The 25191-nt window shown below is 36.5% G+C and overlaps 1 protein-coding gene across 1 annotated transcript in view; it reads left to right on the top strand.

Annotated features, from left to right (window-relative positions):
• Positions 1-22569, top strand: part of LOC116895496 (rho GTPase-activating protein 20-like) — a 193484-nt gene extending 170915 nt beyond the window's left edge. The window contains exons 8-19 of the mRNA XM_032896751.1: positions 3216-3395; positions 5125-5294; positions 5587-5748; positions 7483-7592; positions 7982-8171; positions 12069-12330; positions 13234-13373; positions 14595-14753; positions 17305-17414; positions 18497-18680; positions 21382-21622; positions 22316-22569. Of these exons, the coding sequence (XP_032752642.1) occupies positions 3216-3395; positions 5125-5294; positions 5587-5748; positions 7483-7592; positions 7982-8171; positions 12069-12330; positions 13234-13373; positions 14595-14753; positions 17305-17414; positions 18497-18680; positions 21382-21622; positions 22316-22377 (1970 nt within the window). The 3' untranslated portion in view covers positions 22378-22569. The remainder of the gene's footprint in view (positions 1-3215; positions 3396-5124; positions 5295-5586; positions 5749-7482; positions 7593-7981; positions 8172-12068; positions 12331-13233; positions 13374-14594; positions 14754-17304; positions 17415-18496; positions 18681-21381; positions 21623-22315) is intronic.
• Positions 22570-25191: the final 2622 nt, after the last annotated feature.

Genomic DNA, 25191 nt, shown 5'->3' with positions numbered 1-25191 from the left:
GTGGTCTCCTCTGCTCTGCTGCCTCAGGAGTGCCCGCCCGACCAGGCGGCGAGAACTCCCCTCCAGGGGGCCTGGGAGCAGAGAGCTGCTGAGGGCAGGGCTTCATCATTTATTCTTAAATTTGAATACACACTAAAACAAAATAACTAAATATTTCTTTCATTAAATTCCTAATTAATAACTTTAACATAGCCTTCAAGCACATAGCCTTCAAGCACATGAAAACATCTCACGATGAAAGATACAGAGATCTGACAAAAAATAACTGAAACATCTGTGCTTTTCACTTGAGAAACATAATTTTTGAATAAAGAAAAACGATTTTCTTGATATATTGTTTCTGAAAAAAAATAACTGAAAAAAAAATAGATTGGTAATCATTACAGAAAATGCTACTAGCCAAAGAAATATCTCCTTAATTCCCAGTATCCATGTGGTAGCTCCTTGCATTCCGTCACTCCAGAGTCCAGGGATCACATACCTAATCTGACCTGCACAAGAATCAGGTTCAATATTGTACATGATATACATTGGAGCAAAACAGCTACAAACAAGAACGAGTCTAAACTTAAAACAAACACATTCAAAGAACAAATCAGTGTTTGTAAGGAAACTGCGTTCACAATACGTGTGTGTGTGTGTGTGTGTGTGTGTGTGTCTGTGTCTGTGTCTGTGAAGATTTCTCATAAGCAGTAAGAAATTTGGCAACTTTAAAAGTATTCTGCTTATTCCAAACTGTGATTCTGTTTCGTAATGAAAATGGTGAATGTAGACAAATCTCTGAATCCATGTGAAATCTACATTTCCCATCTCCCTATGACCAGCCACCCCCACTGAATGACAGATTGTATTCAGGATGTTGGAGATTTCCTGACTGACCTGCTACTTTTTCTGCTGCCTTTTTTTTATTTCTCACTAAGTTATTGCTAAGTAAATAATAGTAATAAAATGATCATTTCCATTTGAATACGATTTAAAATTCTGAGATAATCAAGTATATTTCCAAATGTGATCTTTTAAAAGCTAAAGAAAAGGTGAAGTTCTAATGCATAAAATGACATTCAGAGAAATGACAGTGACAATATCTTTGGAGATAAGAGAACATTGTTATTCAAAATGCTCTCATGTATCATGAAAGAATCTCTGGAGATATTCCTGTTTATTTTAAGGAATCTGAGATTGGACTCCTGTTATTTTTCTTCAATATTTATTTTCAGTGTTTTAGTACACTAGATAATAAGCAGTGAAAACACAGCCCACACACTAGACTTTATTTCCCTTTATGCAACAATGTATTGCTACTTAGTCCAGGCTGGTAAGCAACGCTCCACTCTCACTGTCCTAAGTAAATGAACACGGAAAACACAGATGTGTGCCAGCATCATCCGGGCTTTTCACTTTGTATAAGGTGGACCCGAGAGCACTACTCAAGTCAGTGAAAAGACAAATGCTGAGTGGCACATTGTACAGTAAATTCACTGAGTGAAATGTATCACCTTGATAACATTTTAATTCTGACATTTGGAAGAGCTTTGTACATCATGAGGCTTCAGAAAATCTCAGGAACTTAACTTTCCCGTTTCATTTCTGAACACCATTTTGAATGTGTATTTCAACCCACAGTCCATCCGCAAGTATGTATCAGTCATGTCTAGATTTTCCCATATTGATCAATTGGAGGGATCTGGAGGCCTTTCATTTCAATGTTGCTGTACATTTTGCTCTGACTTTAGCACTGACATTGCATCTGTGTCAGAAGAAAAGGCAAACCAAGCCTTTAATCATATTGATGATACATCAGAAAATGGACAAATCCATTGGGGATTTAGCTCAGTGGTAGAGCGCTTCATAGGCCCTTTCTGGTCCCAGCTCCGGAAAAAAAAAAAAAAAAAAAAAAAAAGAAAAAGAAAGAAATGGACAAAACCAAGGTTTCATACTTCCTAGGAAACCATATCCACAACACAGCAGATATGCTCTAATATTTCGGTAGAGAGTAAATAACATAAAACAGGGAGAGCACCTTAAGCACCTGGATTTAATTCCTATTTTGTATTGTCCAAACGATCTAAAAATGGTGTTGTGAGAAAGGAATTAGTCTTATTGCTTGTGAAAAATACGCATACACACACACACACACACACACACACACACACAGTTTTGTGATCTCAGTTTCCTTAAAGACACTGAATTGTTCTTTGAATGTGTTTTTGTGCCCTTTCTAGGTCCAGCAGATAGGGAAGAGTTTACTTCAATGGTTGTTCATATGCCTTTATGGAGATATATGTTTGGTTTCATCCAGTTTTGTGATTGGATACTTGCCTCTGGTGACTCTTCTTAACCCACAGATAATAAAATATCTTGGAAAATTGTCTATTGCATACAACTTCATCCTGATTCACCACTAGGACACATTCTCTCAGGTCCATGCCCCCAAATACAGTACTAAGAAGGAACTATTGAGGGTCCAAAAAGCTTCATGTGTTTTTTATAGCATGCAGCATCAACCTGACCATTGTCAAGTAGAACAGTGACTGAAGTGAGCAGAGGCCATTACATTTCACTGATTTCAACATACATGGCCTCATATTATGAACGGAAACAGACTCTTTATCATCGTGGCCATCATCAAGAGAGTAAAAATATGGACAGAAAAGTGCTTAACATAGCTAATAGAATTACTTATACAGTACTAGTCTTCAAACCATATGAAGATACATATATGTGTGAGTGTGTGTGTGTGTATGTGTTTGTGTATGTGTGTATGTATGTATATGTGTATTGTGAGAAATAGGAATATATATTATGTGTGTATGTATATGTACATTGTTGTGAGAAATAGTAAAATTGATTGATATACATCTTGTCAAATAAAGTAAGTTTCTTATGATGTAAAGATCTTATTGATATCAAGACTCCAACAGGTAGATCTTAGTATAGTCAGAGTAGAAAACAGCATAACTCTACCATACAAAGCGCTCTATTATCTAAATGAAATGATAAATAGATATTTTTCTCCTCGATTTCAGAGTTGTCAGCGTACACAAACTTACTTTGTAACAATATCCCTGTCACTCTCCCTATGCTTAGGATGCACAGTCTCTATTGTCCAGAAGAGGAGTGACTCCTGAAATAGAGCATTGATTGCCTAATGCCATTGGAAGGGTTGCTTACACTCGTTATTATCAGTTTCAACTCACCTTATTTTCTTCTCATAGGCCACGAGTATCCACATGACATTATATTGACCAACGTTCAAAATAACCTCAGTAAATCGAACTCAAAAATTTTCACGGCTTTCCCCCCATTGCCTGGGCTGTTTATGGAAAACCAAAGCTGGGATACAGGAGGGCAGTTCATATTAAAGCCCAGAGACTCAGCTGGAAGCCAGCAGCAAGGTGAGTCCTCCACCTTCCTTCATCACCATCGCGGTTCCCACTTCAATTTCACATGAAATATCAATGCATGTTGTCATTTCTTTCATGGGAGGGGCACTGTAGAAAACATACCATAAACAAAACAATATGTCCTAGGTCAAGTTTGACATTTCTATATTCTGGTATCAAGGTTATAGGGAAAAAATTCCATTTGTTCCAAAGAGATAGTCAAAATAAGCTGGTATGCTAAGGCACAATATGGACATAAATGTGTGCATACATCTTTTGTTCCACTAGAATAAGATTTCATGTGTTTCATGACCAAAGCAGAAAAGTACCTAAAGAGTGCATTTAAACTATTGAATTACAAGAGACACAGAAAAGTCATATGTACAGAATTGAAAATAATCTGTTTCCAACTAGAGTATAAGTAACCTTAGTCTCCTAGTTGAGACTCTAATCTCATTTCAGTTCCATGAAAGCACACATACTTTTATGTCTTTTACATCTGCATCTGGATTTCAAACAGAACTAATACTTAAGTTCTGGGATCTTTTTCAAATAATGAAAAAAATTTCATTATTTTCCCTTTACTCTTGCATATGCCTCTATTGTTTTTAAGTTCGTTTTTTTTTCTAAAAACATTGTTTGTATGTATATATGTGCAGACACACACCCATGCTAGAATACATGTGGACGTGAAAACATGTATATACACACCAACTCATTCATCTCGTTCAGTCTGTATGGTGTTACTTGTGTTTTCAGGCCTGAATTTTTTGTTTTAACCACTATGTTACCTGGAGAAAGAATATTTTATACTTTGTTACAAGATTCCTTTCTTTAGTTTTAATACTTTTTTTTTAAAGTAACATATGTAAGATTTCATAATGGTCTGATTTTCCTAAAGAAGTCTGAGAAGAGAAAAAGAAACTTTGATCTCATATTTTAACTTACACTACTGGAACCAGGATGCAGAATTTGACAAGATAGTCATGGATATGGTCTCATTAAAGGGACAAAGTGCTGATGAGATAAATTAATTTTTTTCTCCATCTTTATTAACTTTTGTATTATTATTTACATTTCGATTGTTATTCCCTTTCCCGGTTTCTGGGCCAACATCCCCCTAACCGCTCCCCTTCTATATGAGTGTTCCCCTCCCCATCCTCCCCCATTACCGCACTACCCACAACAATCACATTTACTGGGGTTCAGTCTTGGCAGAACCAAGGGCTTCCCCCTCCACTGATGCTCTTACTAGGATATTCATTGCTACCTATGCGGTTGGAGCCCAGGGTCAGTCCATGTATGGTCTTTGGAGAAAAATTTAACAGTGGTTCTTCTCAGAGCTTAACAAGAAAACTACTAATGGGAAGATCTTCACTATGACATTTGAAGAGAATAGAAAACAGATTGATGTGAATAAAATTGAGGGTGACTATGAAAACGAATATGACTACTAAAGCCACTACCTGAACATAGTTCAGGGAACTTGTGCAATTAGGTACCAAGTATCTTATGATGCAGTGCAACATAGACAGCATCTTGTGAGAATTCCCACTGGATCATGTCTTAGAGACATCTCTAAGATGAATAACAGTATAGAGTATAGGGAAGAAAAATATATAGACACTACAGCATGACTAACCCATTCCAACTGGGACATTATGCAATTGGGATTTGTTTTTCTAAAGGGGCAGTATTAACTACACTATTCCAGGTAATGATGATGTCATCTCCTCCTTAGATGCAAAGGAAAGACGTAGAAAATCTTGTATGACATCATGTTTCCATGGGGGCTGTGTGCCCCACCATGACCAAGAATGCAGTGACCCAAGAGATGATAAGAGAGGAAAACTTTTTGGGCAAGATTTGAGCTCCATTTGTCAGGATGGCAAACTGCCCACCATAATTCTGGTAGGTCTCACATGATTCCTTTTGGGAATTTCCTAAGGAAAATCTAATTAAAAAGTAAGTGTTGAAGATCTTTCAAGTTTAATATTAAGGTGGGATGTGTACAACAAGAGATTGAGGCAAAAAAAAGCAAACAAACAAATAAACAAACAAAAAATCCTGTTCAAGATCCTGCGTGTCCATGCTAGCAGTTGCACTGCATCTGTGCCCACCATTTCTCTGGTTCTCAAGGAGCCAATAGTGCTCTGTGCTGCATGATGTCTGACAGGTATTCATTCCCCTTTCTTTCTCTCAGGACATGCTGTCCAGAATAAAAGATAAAGGACCTACAACAGACGATATATTTTTAATAACTCCCAATGGATCATTATGCAAAACTATAAAGGAGAGGTTGGACAATGGGGAAAATGTGGATATATATCAGCAACCGGTGCATGTGGTAGCCTGGATCTTAAAGGTATGGAAAGTCCTTTATCATCCAAGCTCATGATATCTCTGAGTCTACATGAGTGGTTTCATTCATCACGCATTCCTCGAGTGACCTTAGGTACATATGAGAGAAATCTGGTAAGCTCAAACGTTCTTCTGCTCTTCAAAACATAAGGAAGAGGGATTCAACCCAAAATCTGGTCAGAATGAGCAGTAATGTAACTAATTTCTTTCATTTGAATTTTTTCATGGGGGACGTGGAGGCTCACTTTATACATGAATACAAGTGTCACCTGGTATGCATGCATAGTCAGATGCATTTGACTACCAGTATTCTTCATGCTTTGTCATTCCTCAATGTACAATATGGGATTCCCTCATGTATCTCTTTGCTACACATACCAAGTAGGCTCTCATGCCCTGCTTGACCTTATACAAGAAATAATGGTATCGAATGCAGATCCTCATGGATGTGAAATAGGTATACGTAATCACTCTGCTATACCTTCAGCACCAGAAGATGATATTTTCTCTTTATTTAAAATTAGCATTCAATTACGTCGTTTCACTCCTTCCTTTACCTTGCTCTAAGTTATTTTCCATGTCGATCTCTGACTTTTGCTAAAATACATGGCCCATTTTCCTTTGCCTTTATTATTATACGGCTAAAAAGGAGTACATAAATATGTGAAAACCACCTGATAAGTCTATGGACTTGGAAGTACATGGACTACTTCTGAGCAAACCAACTGTGATTTGCTTACAAATTAGGGCGTTCCCTTTAGGAGACACTAATTTTCTGACATTTTGTAGTATTTATGTGCATGGAATTCTTCATCTAGTAATTTATCTTCACAATATTTACTCATTCCCAGTTAGTGTTATTAATATGTATGATGTTATATTCAGAAATTGTTTTGACACACGTACTGTACTGTTTGACTATCAAAAGTGAAGTCTCCCAAACATTTCTTGATTTTCTGATGCATACTCTTTGACTCTTTGAACCATGTTTGGAGCCCAAGGTTCAGGAGTTAGTATGTAGTATGTATACAGTGGGGCTTGGCGCCAAAAGATATTTTCTTCTCTGTACCTTGAATAGCTGTGGTTTTCTGTAATACTCTTCATCCATAGCATTCTTTGATATATGAGTAAGGGCTACATTATCTATAAATATTAGCTTAAATATTCAGAACAGATTTGGGAATCATGCGTGTTTGGTGAAATCATGATAGAAACTTTTGTAAGAGCTATGACCTCATGTGATCCCATGCATCCAGTAATAAACATGATTTCTGCACCTCGGAAATGAGGTAATAACTTACTATGGTTGTTTTTGTTTAGTTACCAGAATTTTATATTTCTGTCATTTGGGGAGAGCAGATGTTGGATAGGGGATTTGTGGAGGGGTAACCTGGAAGTGTGTCACCATTTGAGATGTAAATAAATGGTATGATTAATAAAAATATACTTTATGATCTGATGTATTGATCTCCTCTGTGTGCTCAGTTGTCCACTAAAAGCACGTTGAGCTAAGAAGAGATTTTTCTGTAATCCAAGCCCATCTGAAAATCTGCTCCTAGTTTTCCAGTGTTGATGGACAAAACTTACTGGACTTACATATCACTCAACATTCTAACTAGGGCGAAGTTTGGGAGCTGTAAAGAAAGTTAGAACTAACTTAAACATTAGAGTAGAATACATTGTGAATAATCTCCATAATTTAATTTTCTACAAAATACCTTTTTCTCTCTCTCCTAAGGAGTTTCTTCAATCTATCAAAGGAAGTTTACTGACTTCCAAATTATATGACCAGTGGCTTGCTGTACCCGAGAAGGTGAATGACAAAGAGAAATTAGCAGCAGTGAAGAGGTAATGGTTGCCAACTTACATGAACAACATCAACAAAATAGAAGTAATATTTACTTGCACACATTAGAGATTATACATCACAGAAATATTCACTAAAAATACTGAGTGACAGGAAAAGATTACAATTGTTTACACACTTGGAAGACATTTTCAAACAGAAATGTGACAGGGGAGGCACAGTGGACTATGCTTCTGATCTCAGATTTGTATTCCAGTTAAATTTGTCATTTTCCCCGAAACTGCGGAAACATTTCAAGCAATATTTTGAATATACGTTTTCATTTTATTCACACATGCCCATTCATAAGATACAGGTACTCTGTCCCCTTTCTTCATATTTACAAATCGAGTAAACTTGTTTTATAATAACTGCTTTTTTTTTTGTTCAGTCTTCTAGAAAAACTTCCAAAACCTAATGCTGATCTTCTCAGACAACTGTTTAGAATACTACATCAAATAGAAACAAAGTCTTCTGTTAATAATATGTCATCATTCCGTCTGTCTCTTGAGACAGCCCCATGTATTTTATGGCTTCCTAGCTACAGAAATAACATATTGACAAATGATATCGCCAAAAAGGTAATTAGATAAGACCTCAATGACTAGTTTGATAAGCCTTAATAATGAGACAGGAAAACAGGGTTGTCCTGAGAGTATGGGCTATTTTATTAGTGTTGATTGTTTGGTTTTCGTTTTGGTTTTGGTTCATTTTGTAAAATACATACACCTTTGCTGTTTTTCTGGAGAGTAAGAACCATTGGTGCATTTTAAATTAGCAACATGTAAATTGTTATTTGAGCTCGTGACAGTGTTTTGTCAATTATGATTTAGAATATTCTTAGACTAAAATGTCAAGAAGAAAATTCTGTGAAATGATAAAAGAAATAAATTCTGGTTACTGGGTTTAGCAATGAAGACTGAATTCTGATGTAATCAGTGTAGAAGCGGGTGTCCTCAACCAAATAAAGGCTATATAATTTGGATTGTTTTATCAGATATGATTATTATGACTCCTGCTTAATATTTTTAAATAGACCTTTGGCCTCTTGATGCTGGTGATGATTGCTTTAGAGAAATTATCGAGTACACTTTTCCATGGTAACTGCCTTTCAAATACTACAATACCAAAACTTAACACTAATGGGAACAAATGGTTATTTTGACTGTTAATATTTGAGTTTCTGAGTCATTATAAATTAATCGACTTTCTTAAACCTGTAAGGAGTATATTGTAGTAAAACCTAACTGAGAAAAAAATATTCCATGTATTGTGTAGGATCAAATATCAGAAGGGAAAAAGAGGGTTCCAAAGAACCTGCCATTGGAGATCCATAATTATCCAGTTTCTGCAAAATAGGCATCAGTTCTAATACCTTCCAACACAATCACCCTGAGTATTAAGCTGTTACCTTTGCATCCATCAGAGACATGTGAATGTTACTGCTCAGATGGCTTTGCCTGTCTGGTACTTTTTAGTCAGCCCATGGGAACGTGCAGTAGAATGGTGACCACATTCAGCGGTCATATTCTCTCTTTAGTTGTACCTTACCATAGCATCCTTATAAATATGTACAACCATGATTGTGTCAAGGCAACCAAAATTAATGAAGTGGAAAGTATATAACACATGCTGGTCATCGCAGTTTTAAAACTGGAAATCATTCTCTCATATAGTATTGCACTGTGATGATAACACTTGATCATCTGAACTCAAAATCTAACAAAAATTTTCCCCTTAATTTTATAACCAGTGATGATCTTTCAGAATTTTTTCTTTTTTCTTTTAATAATAATGTTTTATTGGATATTTCTTATTTACATTTCAAATGTTATTCCCTTTCAAGGTTTGCTGTCCTTAAGCTCCATATCCCATCACCCTCCCCCTACTGTAAAGTATCCCCTCCTCCCAAACCATGCCCTACTCAACTCCTGGCCCTGACAATTGCCTATATTGGAGGGGTCCAGCCTTGGCAGGACTAAGGGCTTCTTCTCTTTTGTGGCCAACAAGGCCATCCTCTGCTACATATGCAGCTGGAGCCATGTGGCTGTCCATGTGTACTCTTTGGGTAGTGGTTTAGTCCCTGGGAGCTTTGGTTGGTTGGTATTCTTGTTCCTATAGGGTTGCAAGCCTCTTCAGGCCCTTTAAACCTTTCTCTGACTCCACAAATGTGAACGCTGTTCTCAGTTCAATGGTTTGCTGTCAGCGTTCACCTTTGTATTTGTCGTGCTCTAGCTGGGCATCTCAGGAGACAGCTACATCACACTTGTGTCACCAGGCACTACTTGGCTTAATGAATTTTGTCTAGATTTGCTGGATGTATATATATATGGGCTGATAGGAGGGACAGGCTCTGAATGGTCATTCCTCCAGTCTCTGCTCCAAACTTTGCCTCTATATATGCTCCTATCAATATTTTTATTCCCCCTTTTAGGAATATCTGAAACATTTGCACGTTCGTCATCCTCCTTGAGTTTCATGTGGTCTATGAATTCTATGTTGGGCAATTCGAGTTTTGGGCTAATATCCACTTATCTGTGAATGGATACTATGTGTGTGTTTTTTGTGATTGGGTTACCTCACTCAGGATGACATTTTTTTTATTTCCATCCATTTGCCTATGAATTTCATGAAGTCATTTTTTTGATAGCTGTTTACTACTCCATTGTGTAGATGTACCACATTTTCTGAATCCATTCCTCTGTTGAAAGCATCTGGTCCTTTCCAGTTTCTGGCTATTATAAATAAGGCTGCTATGAACATAGTGTAGCACGTGTCTTTGTTATCTGTTGGGGCATCTTTTGGGTATATGCCCAGGAGTGGCATACCTGGGTGCTCAGGTAGTGGAATATCCAATTATCAGAGGAACCTCGAGACTGATTTCAGAATTGCTGTACCAGCAATGGAAGAGTATTCCTCTTGCCCCACATCCTTGGCAGAATCTGTTGTCGCCTGAGTTTTTTATCTTAGCCATTCTGACTGGGGTGAGGTGGAATCACAGGGTTGTTTTGATTTGCTTTCCCTGATGACTATGAATGTTGAGCATTTCTTTAGGTGCTTCTCAGGATTCGATATTCTTTAGCTGAGAATTCTTTCTCTAGCTCTGTACCCATTTTTTTTTAGTAGAGTTATTTTACTCTGGAGTCTAACTTCCTGAGTTCTTGTATATATTGGATATTAGCCCTCTATCAGATGTAGGATTAATAAAGATCTTTTCTCAACCTGTTGCTTGCCATTTGTCCTAATGACAGTGTCCTTTACCTTAATGAAAATTTTGCAGTTTTATGAGGTCCCATTTGTCCATTCTTGATCTTAGAACCTAAGCCATTGGTGTTCTCCTCAGTGTTCATGTGTTCGAGACTCTTACCCACTGTTTCATCTATTAGTGTGAGTGTATCTTTTTTGATGTGGATGTCCTTGATCCACTTGGACTTAAGCTTTGTACAGGGTGATAAGAATGGATCGATCTGCATTCTTCTACATGCTGACCTCCAGTTGAACCAGCAACATTTGCTGAAAATGCTATCTTTTTTTTCCAGAGGGTGGTTTTGGCTCCTTTGCAAATATCAGGTGACCATAGGTTGTATGGGTTTATTTCTGGGCCTTAAATTCTATTCCATTGATCTACCTGCCTGTCTTTTTACCAATACCATGCATTTTTATCACTATTGCTTTGTAAAATAGTTTGAGGTTTGGGATGGTGATTCCCCCAGAGTTCTTTATTGTTGAGGATAGTTTTCATTAACCTGAGTTTTTCATTATTCCAAATGAATTTGCAAATTGTTCTTTCTAACTCTGTGAAGAAATGAGTTAGAATTTTGATCGGAATTGCATTGAACCTGTAGATTGCTTTTGACAAAATGCTCATTTTTACTATATTAGTCTGGCCAATCCAAGGTTATGGGAGATCTTTCCATCTTCATAGATCTACTTCATTTTCTTTCTTCAGAACCTTGAGTATATTGTCATACAGATCTTTCACTTGATTGTTTAGACTCACTCTGAGGTATATGATGTTATTTGTGACTATATTGAAGGGTGTCATTTCCCTGATTTCTTTCTCAGCCTGTTTATTTTTGGAGTAGAAGAAGGCTTCTACTCCAAAAATTTGAGTTAATTTTATACCCAGCCACTTTGCTAAAGTTATTTATCATAACTCTCAGGGAACTTTTGGGTGTCACTTAAGTATACTAGCATATCATCTGCAAATGGTGATATTTTGACTTCTTTCCAATTTGTGTCCCTTTGACCTCCTTTGGTTGTCTGATTGCTCTGGCTAGGACTTCAAGTACTATATTGAATAACTAGGGAGAGAATGGGCACCCTTGTCTAGTACCTGATTTTCCTGGGATTGCTTCAAGTTTCTCTCTATTGAGTTTGATGTTGCCTACTTTTAACCACAAAGAATCATAAATAAAATGTGATTTGTAACCATGCAAAATGACAAAGACCCTCTCTGTTTGCTCCATTTGTCACAGATTTCTCTGGTATCATTTATGATCGACAATTCTCCAGAATTGTTTGGAGAGGACATTGTGGCAGTTTGGTATGAAACATCACTATACCATCCTCCCGGACTGAAGTACCCATGTTCCCAGAATACACCATCTAACAATGGGATCGTGGAGGAAACGGAACATGGACTCAGCAGCTGCCCCAGTGAGAGGCCATGCACCCCTGATTTTGAGGAACTGCCGAGAAGTGGTGCAGCTGCTCCAATTCCATATGAGGGCATTCTAGGTGTGTATAGTTGTTCTACTGCCATAACTAAAACTTAGAATCTTTAAGCACAGAAAACATGAACTACAACAAACAGCAATGAAGAATTTACTAAGTCACATTAAGGCAAACTTCACCTGGGCATGTATTACCTTAGTGTTCAAATTTGCCTCCAAAGTTTGGTACGTTTGTCACTTGTCCTGAGTTTATCTTACAGGTTAATACCAGAAATGAGATTAGTAACTAAGGATATGTAAAGAAATGATACTTACAGTGATAGATTATTAACATAGATTCTCATAGTAGGAGAGCAATTCAATTCCAAATTGGGTTTCTCTATGTAAAAGCTTTGGGTGTCCTCAAACTTACCTTGTAGACCTGGCTGATCTCACACTCACAAAGATCCCCTAGGCTCTGATTCTTGGAATAATCTTGGAACAAAGGAATGTGCCACCATGCTTTTCTCATATGCAAACCCTAGAGTATAGCATAATATACCCATATTGGCAACATAGACTGAATGATGTCAGATTTGAGTTCAGGACAGGACACTGAAGGGCTGTAATAGAAATTAAATCAGGCAAGTTATTTTACTGTTAGTTTACAGTTGTCCATGGCTGTTCAGTCAAAAAAGTCACACATGGGGGTCAAAAATTGGTAATATATTAATGCTTTATTCTAATACCTATATGCATAGCTTTCAAGGCAAACAGAAGACTTAAATTTGTATACCAGAAATTTGGCCCATATGCAGCTATATATCCAGTGCCTTATAAAGCAATCTTATTATTAAATGTTATGATACTGATTAGTTATTTTCTGCATATTTGTGTTGATGTACAAGATATGCAGGCTATAAAATGAAAAGGGCATTCAAGGGCTAAGTGACTTCAATTACAGCAAATGATTTCCCTTCTTTCGTAGCCTCAGAGAAAGGTGAAGGAAATGAGTACACGACTCAACCAGAACCTATTCAAAAGTCACCAACACCAGAAACCAAAAAAGAATTGGGGAATTGTTCCCCCAATATTCTCCAAGACGTTAATGTGCCTGCTGTGATACTTGTGAGTTTCATTTTGGATTTTTACAGCTCTCCTATTTCACATAATCTGGGAAGCTTTGTTTTAAGTAAATTATTGCATCAACTGAATGAATGTATAGATAAGCTATTCATGAAAATAGAAATACATACCAATGATTTTTCAGTCATATCATTTAAATAAAAATGAAAAAACAAAGAAAAGAACTTGTATTCCTATGCTCTGCACTGATTTCAGCAAAGACCCAAATTAACAAGCTTGTTGAACGAAATGGATCTATGGAGGTGCCCCGCTGATTCCCAACTATCAATTATTTCTACTGCATTATGCCTCCATATTACTCTAGACTCTACCTTAAAATCATTGCCCGAGGTTGCTCAATATTATAATTAAAAATATCTGTAGACCTTTATTTGATATTATCAATGAATGAAATATTCACATTGTTCTTTGCTATATACTAATCTTTTTATCCTAATGGACTATATGTAAATTCCACATAATATGATTTAGTCTGTTTTAAGTAAGCTACTAGATTTCCAGCTACTATTTTCATTTGCTATCCAGCATCTATTTTAGCCCTATGTCTCTGCCAGGAATTTATGCTGTGTGTGAGCAAGTTTCAGCAGAATTTTCTGTTAACAATGATTATAGACATGTAACCAATTGAAAATAGGGACTAAATATATTTATGGTCATCATATTTACATTGTAAAACAAGGGAAGAATAACTGAAATTTACCTGGGTTTTTAAGTGGGACAGCAGCTTTAGGCATAGATAGCTGGAAAAAAGAAGTCACACAAGAAGGGAATAAAAGTCTCAAAAGTTTAGGATGTTCTGATTTATAAGAGAGGCCAGGAGAAACAGGAAGTAAAATAGTGATGTGATCTCTGAAAGAGAAATATTCCAATGGTAACTTAGAATGGCATGCTTTAGGAAGATATTCATATTAGAAAAGAAACATGAGAGAGGACCATTCACCAAAATGCTTTGGAACAGAAGTGTGATTCAGTGCTGAGGATTATCTGAGTCCAACAAAACACTCATGCCTCAAGTTGGGGAAAACGGATTAGGGAAGAAAATATATTTGGAGGCTAAAACAAAAAAGTTCAAAGTCTCCTTCATTCTTCAAAGTTGTAGCTCGGCATTCCAAAATTGCCTTTGCTCAGGTTCACAATAAAAGACATATTGTGCTTCAGGTGTGTGGATCCCTAATAATACACGATTATCCTTATCCTACACAGGATATGTTGTCCTTAATTGCGGAAAAAGGACAATGTTCTGATGACCTATTCAGAATGCAATCGGAAAAATCACACTGGTCCCTTAAGGAAAAGGTTAACACCGGAAAACATATTAACTTGAAAGAGGAATCCGTGCTCACTGTCGCTTCTGTCGTAAAGGTAAGGAATGTTTTTGCATCACCAACATTCAGCATCCCTCTGGTTTCTGTCCTTGAGATTATGTGATGATGACAGTTTCCTTGAACGATAGACACATGACCTCTTGATAAGAGGAAAGGTAGGTAAAAGTCTGAGAATCTCAAAGATTCATCACAAAGTCACAGGTGAACATCATCTGTTAGAAGTTAACTTCCTCAAATATCAGGTGGAATTTGGTTGGCAATACAAATGTTCCCACTGACGTCACCTCTGACTGTACCATGTGAGTAATAGCAGGGCAAGTAAAAGTAGTGGGAAATGTACATTTAACAAACACATATCTCAAATCATACTGACCAAAAGTATTCCTCATAAATAACAACAGTACAAAAGAGCTAGTCCATGACAGATTTTAATAGGTTATGAGAGAGTTGGATGTTGCACTCTGTCCAGTACATACATGAAATTGTTTTTCATCTCTACCAAGACTAAATAAATAACACAGCACCCTCACTTTGGCCAAATATCGCCATCCTAACTCTCAAATAATGAAAAATTAGCCTAACCTTTTTCAAAATAGTCTTCCATGCTTAACTTACCAGTGAGCAGCAGTAACTCTGGAGCAAATATCATTGCTTTATTTTTATTTGAGCCATGATCTGAGTTTGCCTCTCAGTAGACTGTGGAGGTATGGCCCAGACCTCAAGAGAAAAGATAGTGCTCTGAGAGTACACATGCTTAATAACATTAGGTAAAATTACTGAATTGTCCCTCTTTGGCCAGAGAGCCTGACCTGGGCATCTGGCTCTAATTGCCAGAAATCTGGGCACCTCATGGGGAGGAATATGAAGTTCAGTAACTGAAGGAGTCCATGTGTATTCATAGCAATTTAAATGTTCCCAAAAAACAGACAATCTTCCAATTTTGTGATTTGCAGTCCTTGATAAAACATGAAACTTGGGGGTTGGGGATTTGGCTCAGTGGTAGAGCGCTTGCCTAGGAAGCACAAGGTCCTGGTTCGATCCCCAGCCCGGAAAAAAAAAAAAAAAAAAAAAAAAAAAAAAAAAACATGAAACTTTATTGCGGTACCTCATGAAGAAAGACACTTTTCTGTGCTTCAACAAGGCTACTGCTTACAATTTATTGAAATAGTTGAATATTTACATTTTGAAAGGAATGGATATAAAACTGGGAGATCTTCTGACATAAAAAAGAGGATGCTCAAGAAAGTTCACAACTATTCAAAGTGGACCTGTAAGCAGAGGTGCCCTTGTATATTATATGAAAGGAAGTACAGATTCACCAGATTAAACAATCAGAATGAGATATTTACAGACGCTGCCATTTTTTGATGGTTGCTTTTTTTCTCGAAGAGTACTTAGGTATTTTTTAGTTTTGTTGATTTTTTTTAATGGTTACTGCACATTTTTCTTTTTCTTTTTTCTTTTTACTGTAATTTGATTATTGTTTTCTATTTATTTATTTATTATTTAATAATTTGTTTATTTACTCTTTCTAAATCTTGAGTGCTGTCCCTACCTCATCACTCTTCAGAGTCTCTTCCCTTCTCCTCTGAGCTGGTTAGGGCCCCCTGATTTATGCTCACATCCTGGCACATGAACTCCCTTCAGAATTAGTACATCAATTCTACTGAGGCCAGTGGGTGAATGATTTCCACAGACAGCTTTATGGAACCCCACTCTACATGAAGATTCACACGGAGACTGAGCTGCACATTTTCCACACATGTGCCCTAAGTCATGATGCACCTTCTATCTGCTATTGGGTTGGTGGTCAGTCCTTCATAGCCCCCAATGTTCCATTTTCATTGACTCTGTTGGTCTTCCTGTGGAATACCTGTCGTCTCAGGACCATGGTTTCTTTCCCAACTCTTCCCTGTGAGTCACTGAGCTTCATCCTATGTATGTCTGTGGGTTTCCTTATCTGGTCCTTATCTGGTTCAGTTGGCTGCTGGGTGAAGCCATACAGAGAGCAGTTGTGATAGGCTCCTGTCTGGATGTCCCACACGCCAGGCTGTGAAGTGGAGTACAGATCTCTGCTTGCAGGTGGTTGAGTAAACTGCAAGCCAGGGAGGGCAGTTTGAACAGATTAGGTTTATTTCAATGATACTGTAGCCAGAAATCTGCTTCTTTGATTCTAGGTCTAGGTAAGAACACAGAAGTTCTTGCATGTAGGTTCTACTTTTGAGCCAAGGTTCTGGGTAGTTGACAGGTAGAAAACCTCTTGAGGAAGTAGGGTCTCAACCAGTGGTTGTCAGCCTCCCTAATCCTGTAACACTAATATAGTTCGTGATGCTGTGGTCCCCCCTAAACATGACATCATTTTGCTGTTATTTGATAACTGAAATTTTGCTACTGTTATGAATTATAATGTGTAATTTATGGAATATCTGATGTGCAGGATATATAATATGTGACTCCCAAAAGATCATGACACACAAATTGAGAATAACAGGTCTAAACAGCTAAATTTTAAACAAAAATATTTCTCAAGTACATTCTACAATATACATTGACCATTACTTTTTTGTTTTCTTTTCATTTAAAAAAAGGACTTTATCAAAAATATCGAAGGAAGTTTACTTTCCTGTGATTTATATGAAAATTGGCTTAGCATCCCAGATGAAGGACCACTCCTTGGAAAAATTGCATCCATCCAAAAGTAAGCACGTGGGGAACTGCACTAATATAAAAACAGTGCTTTTTTTTACGGTACAAAGGCTTGTGTTTATAGATTGAAAACTGGAATGATGTCCCATGCCAAGAGGTTTCCTTTGCTCAGACATGTATTTTCACCTTATAAACACGTGCATTTCTCAGCCTAGAGTGTTGAATCATGTCTGTAATCCCACAACTTGAGAGTCTTCTACCTTATAATTTTCATGGGTTACAAGATAGCCTACATAACATGTTGTGTGCAGGTCAGCCTAGACTGTTGCTTTGATTTCCTGTGTGAAACAAAATAAGTATATAAGTATATGTGTGTAATGCCTGTGGGTTATTTGCATTCTATTATCATGGTATTGTGAATATTTCACATGTTAAATATATGTCACTGATTGAAGCTATTACTAAGTTTGTCTTTCTCAATACAACTACCTAGAGAAGTCTGGGTAAGGAATAGCTTTGACTTCTTTGAATCATTTTTCAGTATGATACTTCATAGAAATATTTCCTAAGTAGCAGAAGCTTTGAGCTCACATTGCTACCCAGGAACACAACATCTCTGCCTTGCCTACAGCAGAAGCTTTTTATAATTGCAGTGTATAGAGTCACTAGTGTGCTTTTTGGTCCTTATGTTCTACAGTGTCATGAGAGTGTTACATGCATTCATACTGTATTCGATATGTAATGTGTTCACATGGTGGCTGGAAAGATGTTTCACTGTTCAACAACACTGGATGTTTCCATACACAGAACAGACATGGCCTGCCTCAATCTTCATTCTCTCTAATACCAGGGATCATGATCCATTCCTCTGGGTTCTGTGGGTAACAGCTATACTTGTAGTACACAGAAATTCATAGAAAATTTAAATTTTTCCCATAATTCTATAGGGAGAAGTGATTTCCAGAAAAAAACTTAAGGCAATACTTTGACTGTATATTCTTACTCATTTTGAATTCTGAGTATCCAGTGAGCTGATCTACAAAACATTTACACCGATTTTTCTTTAAATTTAGAGTTTTGTAAGTGATATTTCTTGTAGGACCGTCAGTAAAATTCTCCTATTTATTTGTATAGTATCCTTTTGATGATGCCAAAGCCAAACTACGTTTTGCTTAAGCAACTCATCTGTGTTCTACAAAAAATTAAAGCTGCTTCTACGAACCAATTAGACAGCTTTGACTTGTCTGTTCGCATAGCACCTCATGTTTTATGGAATCCGACTTGTAAGATGTTTTATGGGAGGGATCTCCCAAAGAAGGTAAGGGGTCTGATTTTCGCTGTGGGAACAAAATACTCACTGTAATTCAGGATTTGGGAATACCTCAGAAAGATTACAGATATTAGGGGACACAGGAGAATTGCATTCTTCTGGTGTGGGAGATGCACTGTTCTATTTCAGGAAGGATTGGGAAAGGGAATTTTTAATGTAGTTTGATGTAATTGAATCATTTCTTTTTGGTTCTTTCCTTTTTACTCTTTTTTCTTTAAAGATACTAATTTTAGATATTGATGTTTTAACCAGTAACATCCTGGCTTGTATAGCGGTAGTTCAAGGAGACTACAGTGAAGTTAAAAAAATATCCTGATTACCTAGTGTTTTATTTGTTTTCTATTGTAGACATACTTTGGAGCACATGATACTTGTGTTTCTTTTGTGTTCCCTTTTTTTAGGATTTGTATTTTTTTTAATTATTTATTGGATATATTTCCTTTCTTACATTTCAATGTTATTCCCCTTCCCAGGTTCCTGTCCATAGGCCCCATTCCCTCCTCTCCTCCTCCGCCATATGGATATTTCCCCTATAATTCCGCCTGACTGCTGCCCCATATTCCCCTGCACTGGGTTGGTCCACCCTTGGCAGGACCAAGGGCTTCCCCTTCCACTGGTGCCACAACAAGGCTATTATCTTCTTACATATGCAGTTGGAACCCTGGGTCAGTCCATGTATAGTTTTTCAGAAGTGGTTTAGTCCCTGGAAGCTCTGGTTGGTTGGCATTGTTGTTTTAATTATGTTGCAAACTCCTTCAACTCTTTCAATACTTCCTCTAATTTCCCCCAAGGGGGTCCTGTTCTCAGTTTGATGGTTTGCTGCTAGCATTGATCTCTGTATTAGACATGCTCTAGATGTATCTCTCAGGAGAGATCTATACCCAGTCCCTTTCAGCATGCATTAGTGGTGAGATTATTATAATTTAGATATATTCACCCACCAACTGTACTGCTTGTCATATAAAAGCACATTGCATATAATTATATAGGTGCATATAATTATATAATTGCATATATTTACAGAATGTGATGTAAAGAATAATGATAAAAGTCTAGTGTATATTATGTCATGCACTTTGTAATATTTAGCACTAACTCCTACTTCTATGAAAAAGAATAGTGTATGTTTCCAATATTTTAGGTGCTATCTTATGACCTCAGGTTTTCTTTAGCTCTTAAGTTTACTATACCCATATGCATTAATATTTTACTAATTTATTACTTTATATCCTTATTGCCTTGAGTACCTTCCTCTAAGTCCCATCCTCAAAAGCTCCTCTTCCCTCAGTTTAATAATAATTTAAAAATTTATTAAATTTTTAAATTTTTGTGGGATGTTTCCGCACAAGAAGGCAGGCAGAAAGATAGGAAAATGAGTGTTAATGAGTTTCATGATAAGAAATTCACAGAGAATCAGTGAAGAACATGCATTTTGAAAAGTAAAAGATTGACAAAAAAAACAAAAAATAACAACAACAACAACAAAAAAGAGGAAAGCAAAGTGTATATTTTACCTAAGAGTTTCCAGAAAAAAAGTTCCACAGAAAGGAAGTCATGTGATATCACACACAATGGCATAGGATAGCCTAGGGAAAAGCTCGTTCCATTTAGAAAGTGTCTTAATTTACCACTATTGCTGTGATAAAACACTTATGAAAAGCCACTCATGGAGGACAGGTTACTCTTGATGATACACTTCCAGTTACCAGTTAAATACTGAGAAATGTCATGGCACAAACCAAAGCAGGGCAGGAACCTGGAGGCAGAAGTGAAGCAGGAGTTGAGTAGGTGTTCTGCCAATTGCCCTGTACCTCATATCTTTCTTTGATCAAAAGCTCAAGGGTGGCACACCTGTGGAGGTACGGGTCTTACAAATTCCATTGTTAATCAATATACCTTAGACTTCCCTACATAATAGGCAAATCTGATGGGGGCATTGTATCAACTAAGATACCCCTTCTCACCAACTTCTTCTCTCAGTCATTTTTCTATTGCTTTAAAGAAACACAAGGACCAATGCAACTTATTGAAGTTGGAAATGAGAGTTGTAGAGAGATTACAGTTCTTCAGTGGCATCACAGAGGAGCATGGCTACAGGGAGGAAGGAAGGACAACCAAACAGGAAGCAGAGACCTTACGGCTTTCATCCTAGGAACCAAACATGAAGCACACAGGGCACACTGCAAATGGCACCTGGCTTCTGTCATCTTAAATTCTAAGCAATGACATACTTCCTCCAGGAAAGCCAAGCCCTGTAAACCACACAAAAAGTGTAACGAAGATGGGATCATAAATTATGGGGCTCGGAATTAGATAGTCAACCCATTCAAATGTTCACAGTGAAAGTCCACCTTCTCCCCACACCCCAGCAGAACATCAACAATTAAAGAAAGCTTTGAAGTCATTAATGGATTCATTCATAGTATTCTGGAAGCTCATCAGCTCTGAAATATTACTTTGCTTTAGTAGTTCCTTCATTCTTTGCAATATGTATGAAATTTTTACTATGTTTATTAGGTCACAAAGCACTTAGAGTCTCCATTTCAGACACAGACTTCATTTCGCAGGTTCATATCTGCTGATAGTAACTGCTATTTTCCTCATCATTTTGGATGTCAAATTTTATTGATTTCAATTTTGCAAACAATGTGAAATGAGAGGATCTTGTTTTTACCTTGTGTTGTTACAGTTGTCCATTATACAATTCATGATTGACAACTGTCAAGAATTATTTGGAGAAAATGATAATATATTTTGTGAAGATAATCAGAAGTCTTATGACATCAACCTATCTTCTGATACATTAAATACTTCTGGAAAAGCAACTCTTATGATTGAAACCATAGATGACCACGATGTGAAGACCTCAAAGGCTAATACCAAAGAATTAAAGATGTCATCTGCTGTTCCTCATGAGGGAGGTCCTACAGGTAAGAGAAGTTTTAATTAGTATTCAAATGAATGGAAGGATGATAACATTCTCTGATTTCATAAGTTTTAAATATCAGAGCAGCATTGGGGCACATAATGATATTAGATTATGGGAAATGTTTTTAAACAACACTTTAATGAAATTATATATGAATATGTGTGTATGTGTGTACATATGTACGTATAATAGGGGGATTCCATAATTATCTCCTATAAGAATTCCAGAATCTTACATGCGATATTACTCTCACTTCTTCCCATGATCCTTAAGTATTATAGAATGTCTTAGATATGAAATTATTTTTGAAAAGATAGCGTAGAAACAATTATTTGATTTAAAAATCCATTAAACATACTACAAGGTTATACCATGCTCTAACAAGCTTTTCTATCTTTGGACAAAAACCTTGTTTAATTTTTTTTGAGAGATAATCTTGCCAAATGGTTATCACTTGGTATGAATATTATGTTGCCCAAGATCCACTACAACCACATACGTGAAGAATAATAAAGACGCTAAAGCATCCCTGACTTAACAAGTAACAACATTCAAAATCAGATATATTGTTAACTGAAGTAATTCTGAATTTAGAGTATAAAAAAATATACTGAAAAATTAATTTTATCTGAAGTGGTACGAATCTGTTATCTGAAAATGTTTTTCTAATTTTGACATTTTATGTTTTATTTAGCAGGGCACAATGGAACAACTTCAAAATATAATGTTCCACAAGAGAAAATTCTTCATGACTAAAGAAGTTTCCGGTCATTGTATTTCAATGTTCTCTTCTACCTCCCACTAACCATACAGAAGAGATTATTACAAGAAACAACTTCAGTTTTATATTTAACCATATTGTTTGCTATAATTGTTTTACTCAATATATTTATTTTATGTTATGTGTTATATATTATTCTCTATTATAATAAATATTATTGAATTATATTATTTGTTAGACTCCAATGTGCCTGATTTATGATTCTCCATAGTCTTTGGAAAATGGCATTTTCAGTACTCTCCTCTACTTCTGTTACTCAAATCTGTATTCATGTGACAGACCCACTAGAATCACTTTATTAATATTTTCTTCCAGACTACCATGAAAATGACATTCTGAGTACTGCTCAATAAATGAAAGTTGGGGCTTTATCTGGCCCGAATTCTTCCAGATTCTCACCAAACAACAGTCCCATGGCTAAGAATCAACTACTTAGTAGTATAATATACTTGGACTCTCCCGTGAAGTATAGCAACACTTTTTTAAAAGAAATTATATTCCCATTTCTATGAAAAGGTACTCTAGACAGTAAGGGCATTAGGAAAAATAGATCATTACTTGGCTCAGGGAATCATCATTCTTCGGGTCTGATGGCAGGATGTTGCAGCTAGTGAAGTCGTTCACCTAGGTGAGAAGCAGAGTATGACGAATGTTCATATTCAGTGAGCTTCTTCTTTTTATTCGTTGAAGGAACTATGCCTAAGGAATAGAACAGCCCAGTTATAGTACATCAGTTATGTAAACAGAAACTAATGACATTGAATATTCCTTCAGAGTTGTGCCCAGAATCTTTTGTCATAGATGTAAATAAAATTCCATTAATGATTAAAATTAATCATCACACATGATGAAATTAGAGGTTGATCACAGTTTTAATAATATAAAAAAATGACCTGATATGATGGTTCAGTGTCTAAAGCAATTGAGATACAGGTTTTATGACATGAATTTAGGTCACCAAAGTTTACATTAAAAAACAAACAAAACTGGGTACTATAGCACAAGCATCTTTACCAGCTTCTGCGTAGAGATAGGATTTGGAGAACAGAATTAAAAGGAGCAATTTGGTCAGATATTCCTGTTCAGTAGTGAACAAAAGAGACCCTGTGTCAAAAAGAAACAGGAAAAGACCAGGACTTGAATCTGTGCTCTAACAAATAGGTTCAAAGCTCTATATCGCCAGTGATATGCATATCTTTACACACACACACACACACGGATCATGCACATTAGCACATGCACTGCATATACTCAAACACATAGGGATAGAGGATATTTGTTGTAGCATCTCTCTTCATGACTAAGAACTTTATGTCAACATCAAGCATTGTTTATGGATGATTTGTCTTCTTCCAATATAAAAAATCTTAAGAAAAAACCTCAAGTTAAGACATTTATAATTACCGTATTAATTATATCTTCGACACTCCTACACTCCAAGTAACATAAATTCTAAATGTTTCCTTTATTGCTATCATTAGTTAAATTCACATCGAAAACTGAATTATAGCACTGTGCCCTCCCTTTCCTAACTTCAGTCCATTGCATACACCACACTCTCAATCTCGTTTTTTCAATACTGCATATGTGTTTATTTGTATCTATAAAATAATGAATTCAGATTGAGTTTATTTGGTTGTGTTCTTGTATATGATTTCCAAGGTGAACAGTCTTATGGATAATCTATTAGAGTGTCATTTCTAGAAAAGCCCTCTCTACCTTTTGTTACCTGTAGTTTTTTGACAAATGACCATTGATTTAACATCACATTTATATTGCCTTCATTGTTTTTGTAACTATTTTCTTAAATTTCAAAACAGCTTTAGGGTATGCTGGCTCCTATAGTGTTTGTAATCCTGCTTCAGCAATGTTTCCTGAGCTATGGACACAGGAGTTATGATGTACATGGATCAACTGGTGCTTGATTTTCTACAAGACAATCATCTTTTCATTGTGTCCAGCTTTGCTTTTCTATGATGATCTCGATTTACTGTACAAGGAGTCTTCTTTGATGAGGGATGATGGCCCCACTTATTTGTGGGTATAAGAATAATATTTAGAATACTGCAGGAAGGAATTGAGTTGATCTAGTGAATTGATATGATAAATTTTAAGGTCCATGATCTCACTAGCTCCATAAATCTGACTAAATTTCTATCATCAGCCATGATTTTCAATCCTGTTTAGAGAAATCCTTCCAACTGTTAAAGTATTTCAATTGACTTTTCCCAAAATACCAATGTTTCAAGTAACCCCTGGCTTTCTCTCAGGGTTGAGGGGTGAGTGCCTCTTGCTAAATAAATCTTACAGAGGTATCTCAATTTTCAACTGATTCTAGTGGGATATGACTTAGAAGCTTCAACCTTGATGTTGAGTTTCTGTGGTACATACAACAGTAGGCAGGTTGGCATGTTAGGGAAGCAGTAGTTGTATCCACCTGCAACACCTATGAAGTATAACAGTAACCCTTTCAGCAAGCTAATATAATATGTGAAATAAGTGTTACTTATATGTCAGTAGTATCCAAGAGGTCTTTGATTAGAATCATGTGCGTTTTCGTTACCACACAATTGAACAAAGTTCTGGGTCTTCCATTGGGCTTCTCAGAAAAGAAAAGTTATTCTGAAGAACTCTCTAAACTTGAATAATTTATACCTTGTCATTTGTGTCTGGGATGATCCCATGCAGGTCCCTTGACTTGTCAAAGTACATATTTTCATTCCTCTCTGACAAGAGAAGTTTATTTTTCCTAGTCTAATACAAAATAAATGAAATTATATGTAAGATTT

Source organism: Rattus rattus, chromosome 3 (genome assembly GCF_011064425.1).
Source record: "Rattus rattus isolate New Zealand chromosome 3, Rrattus_CSIRO_v1, whole genome shotgun sequence".
NCBI lineage: Eukaryota > Metazoa > Chordata > Mammalia > Rodentia > Muridae > Rattus > Rattus rattus.
Note: the sequence above shows the minus strand (reverse complement) of the source record. Positions and strands in the feature narration are given on the sequence as shown.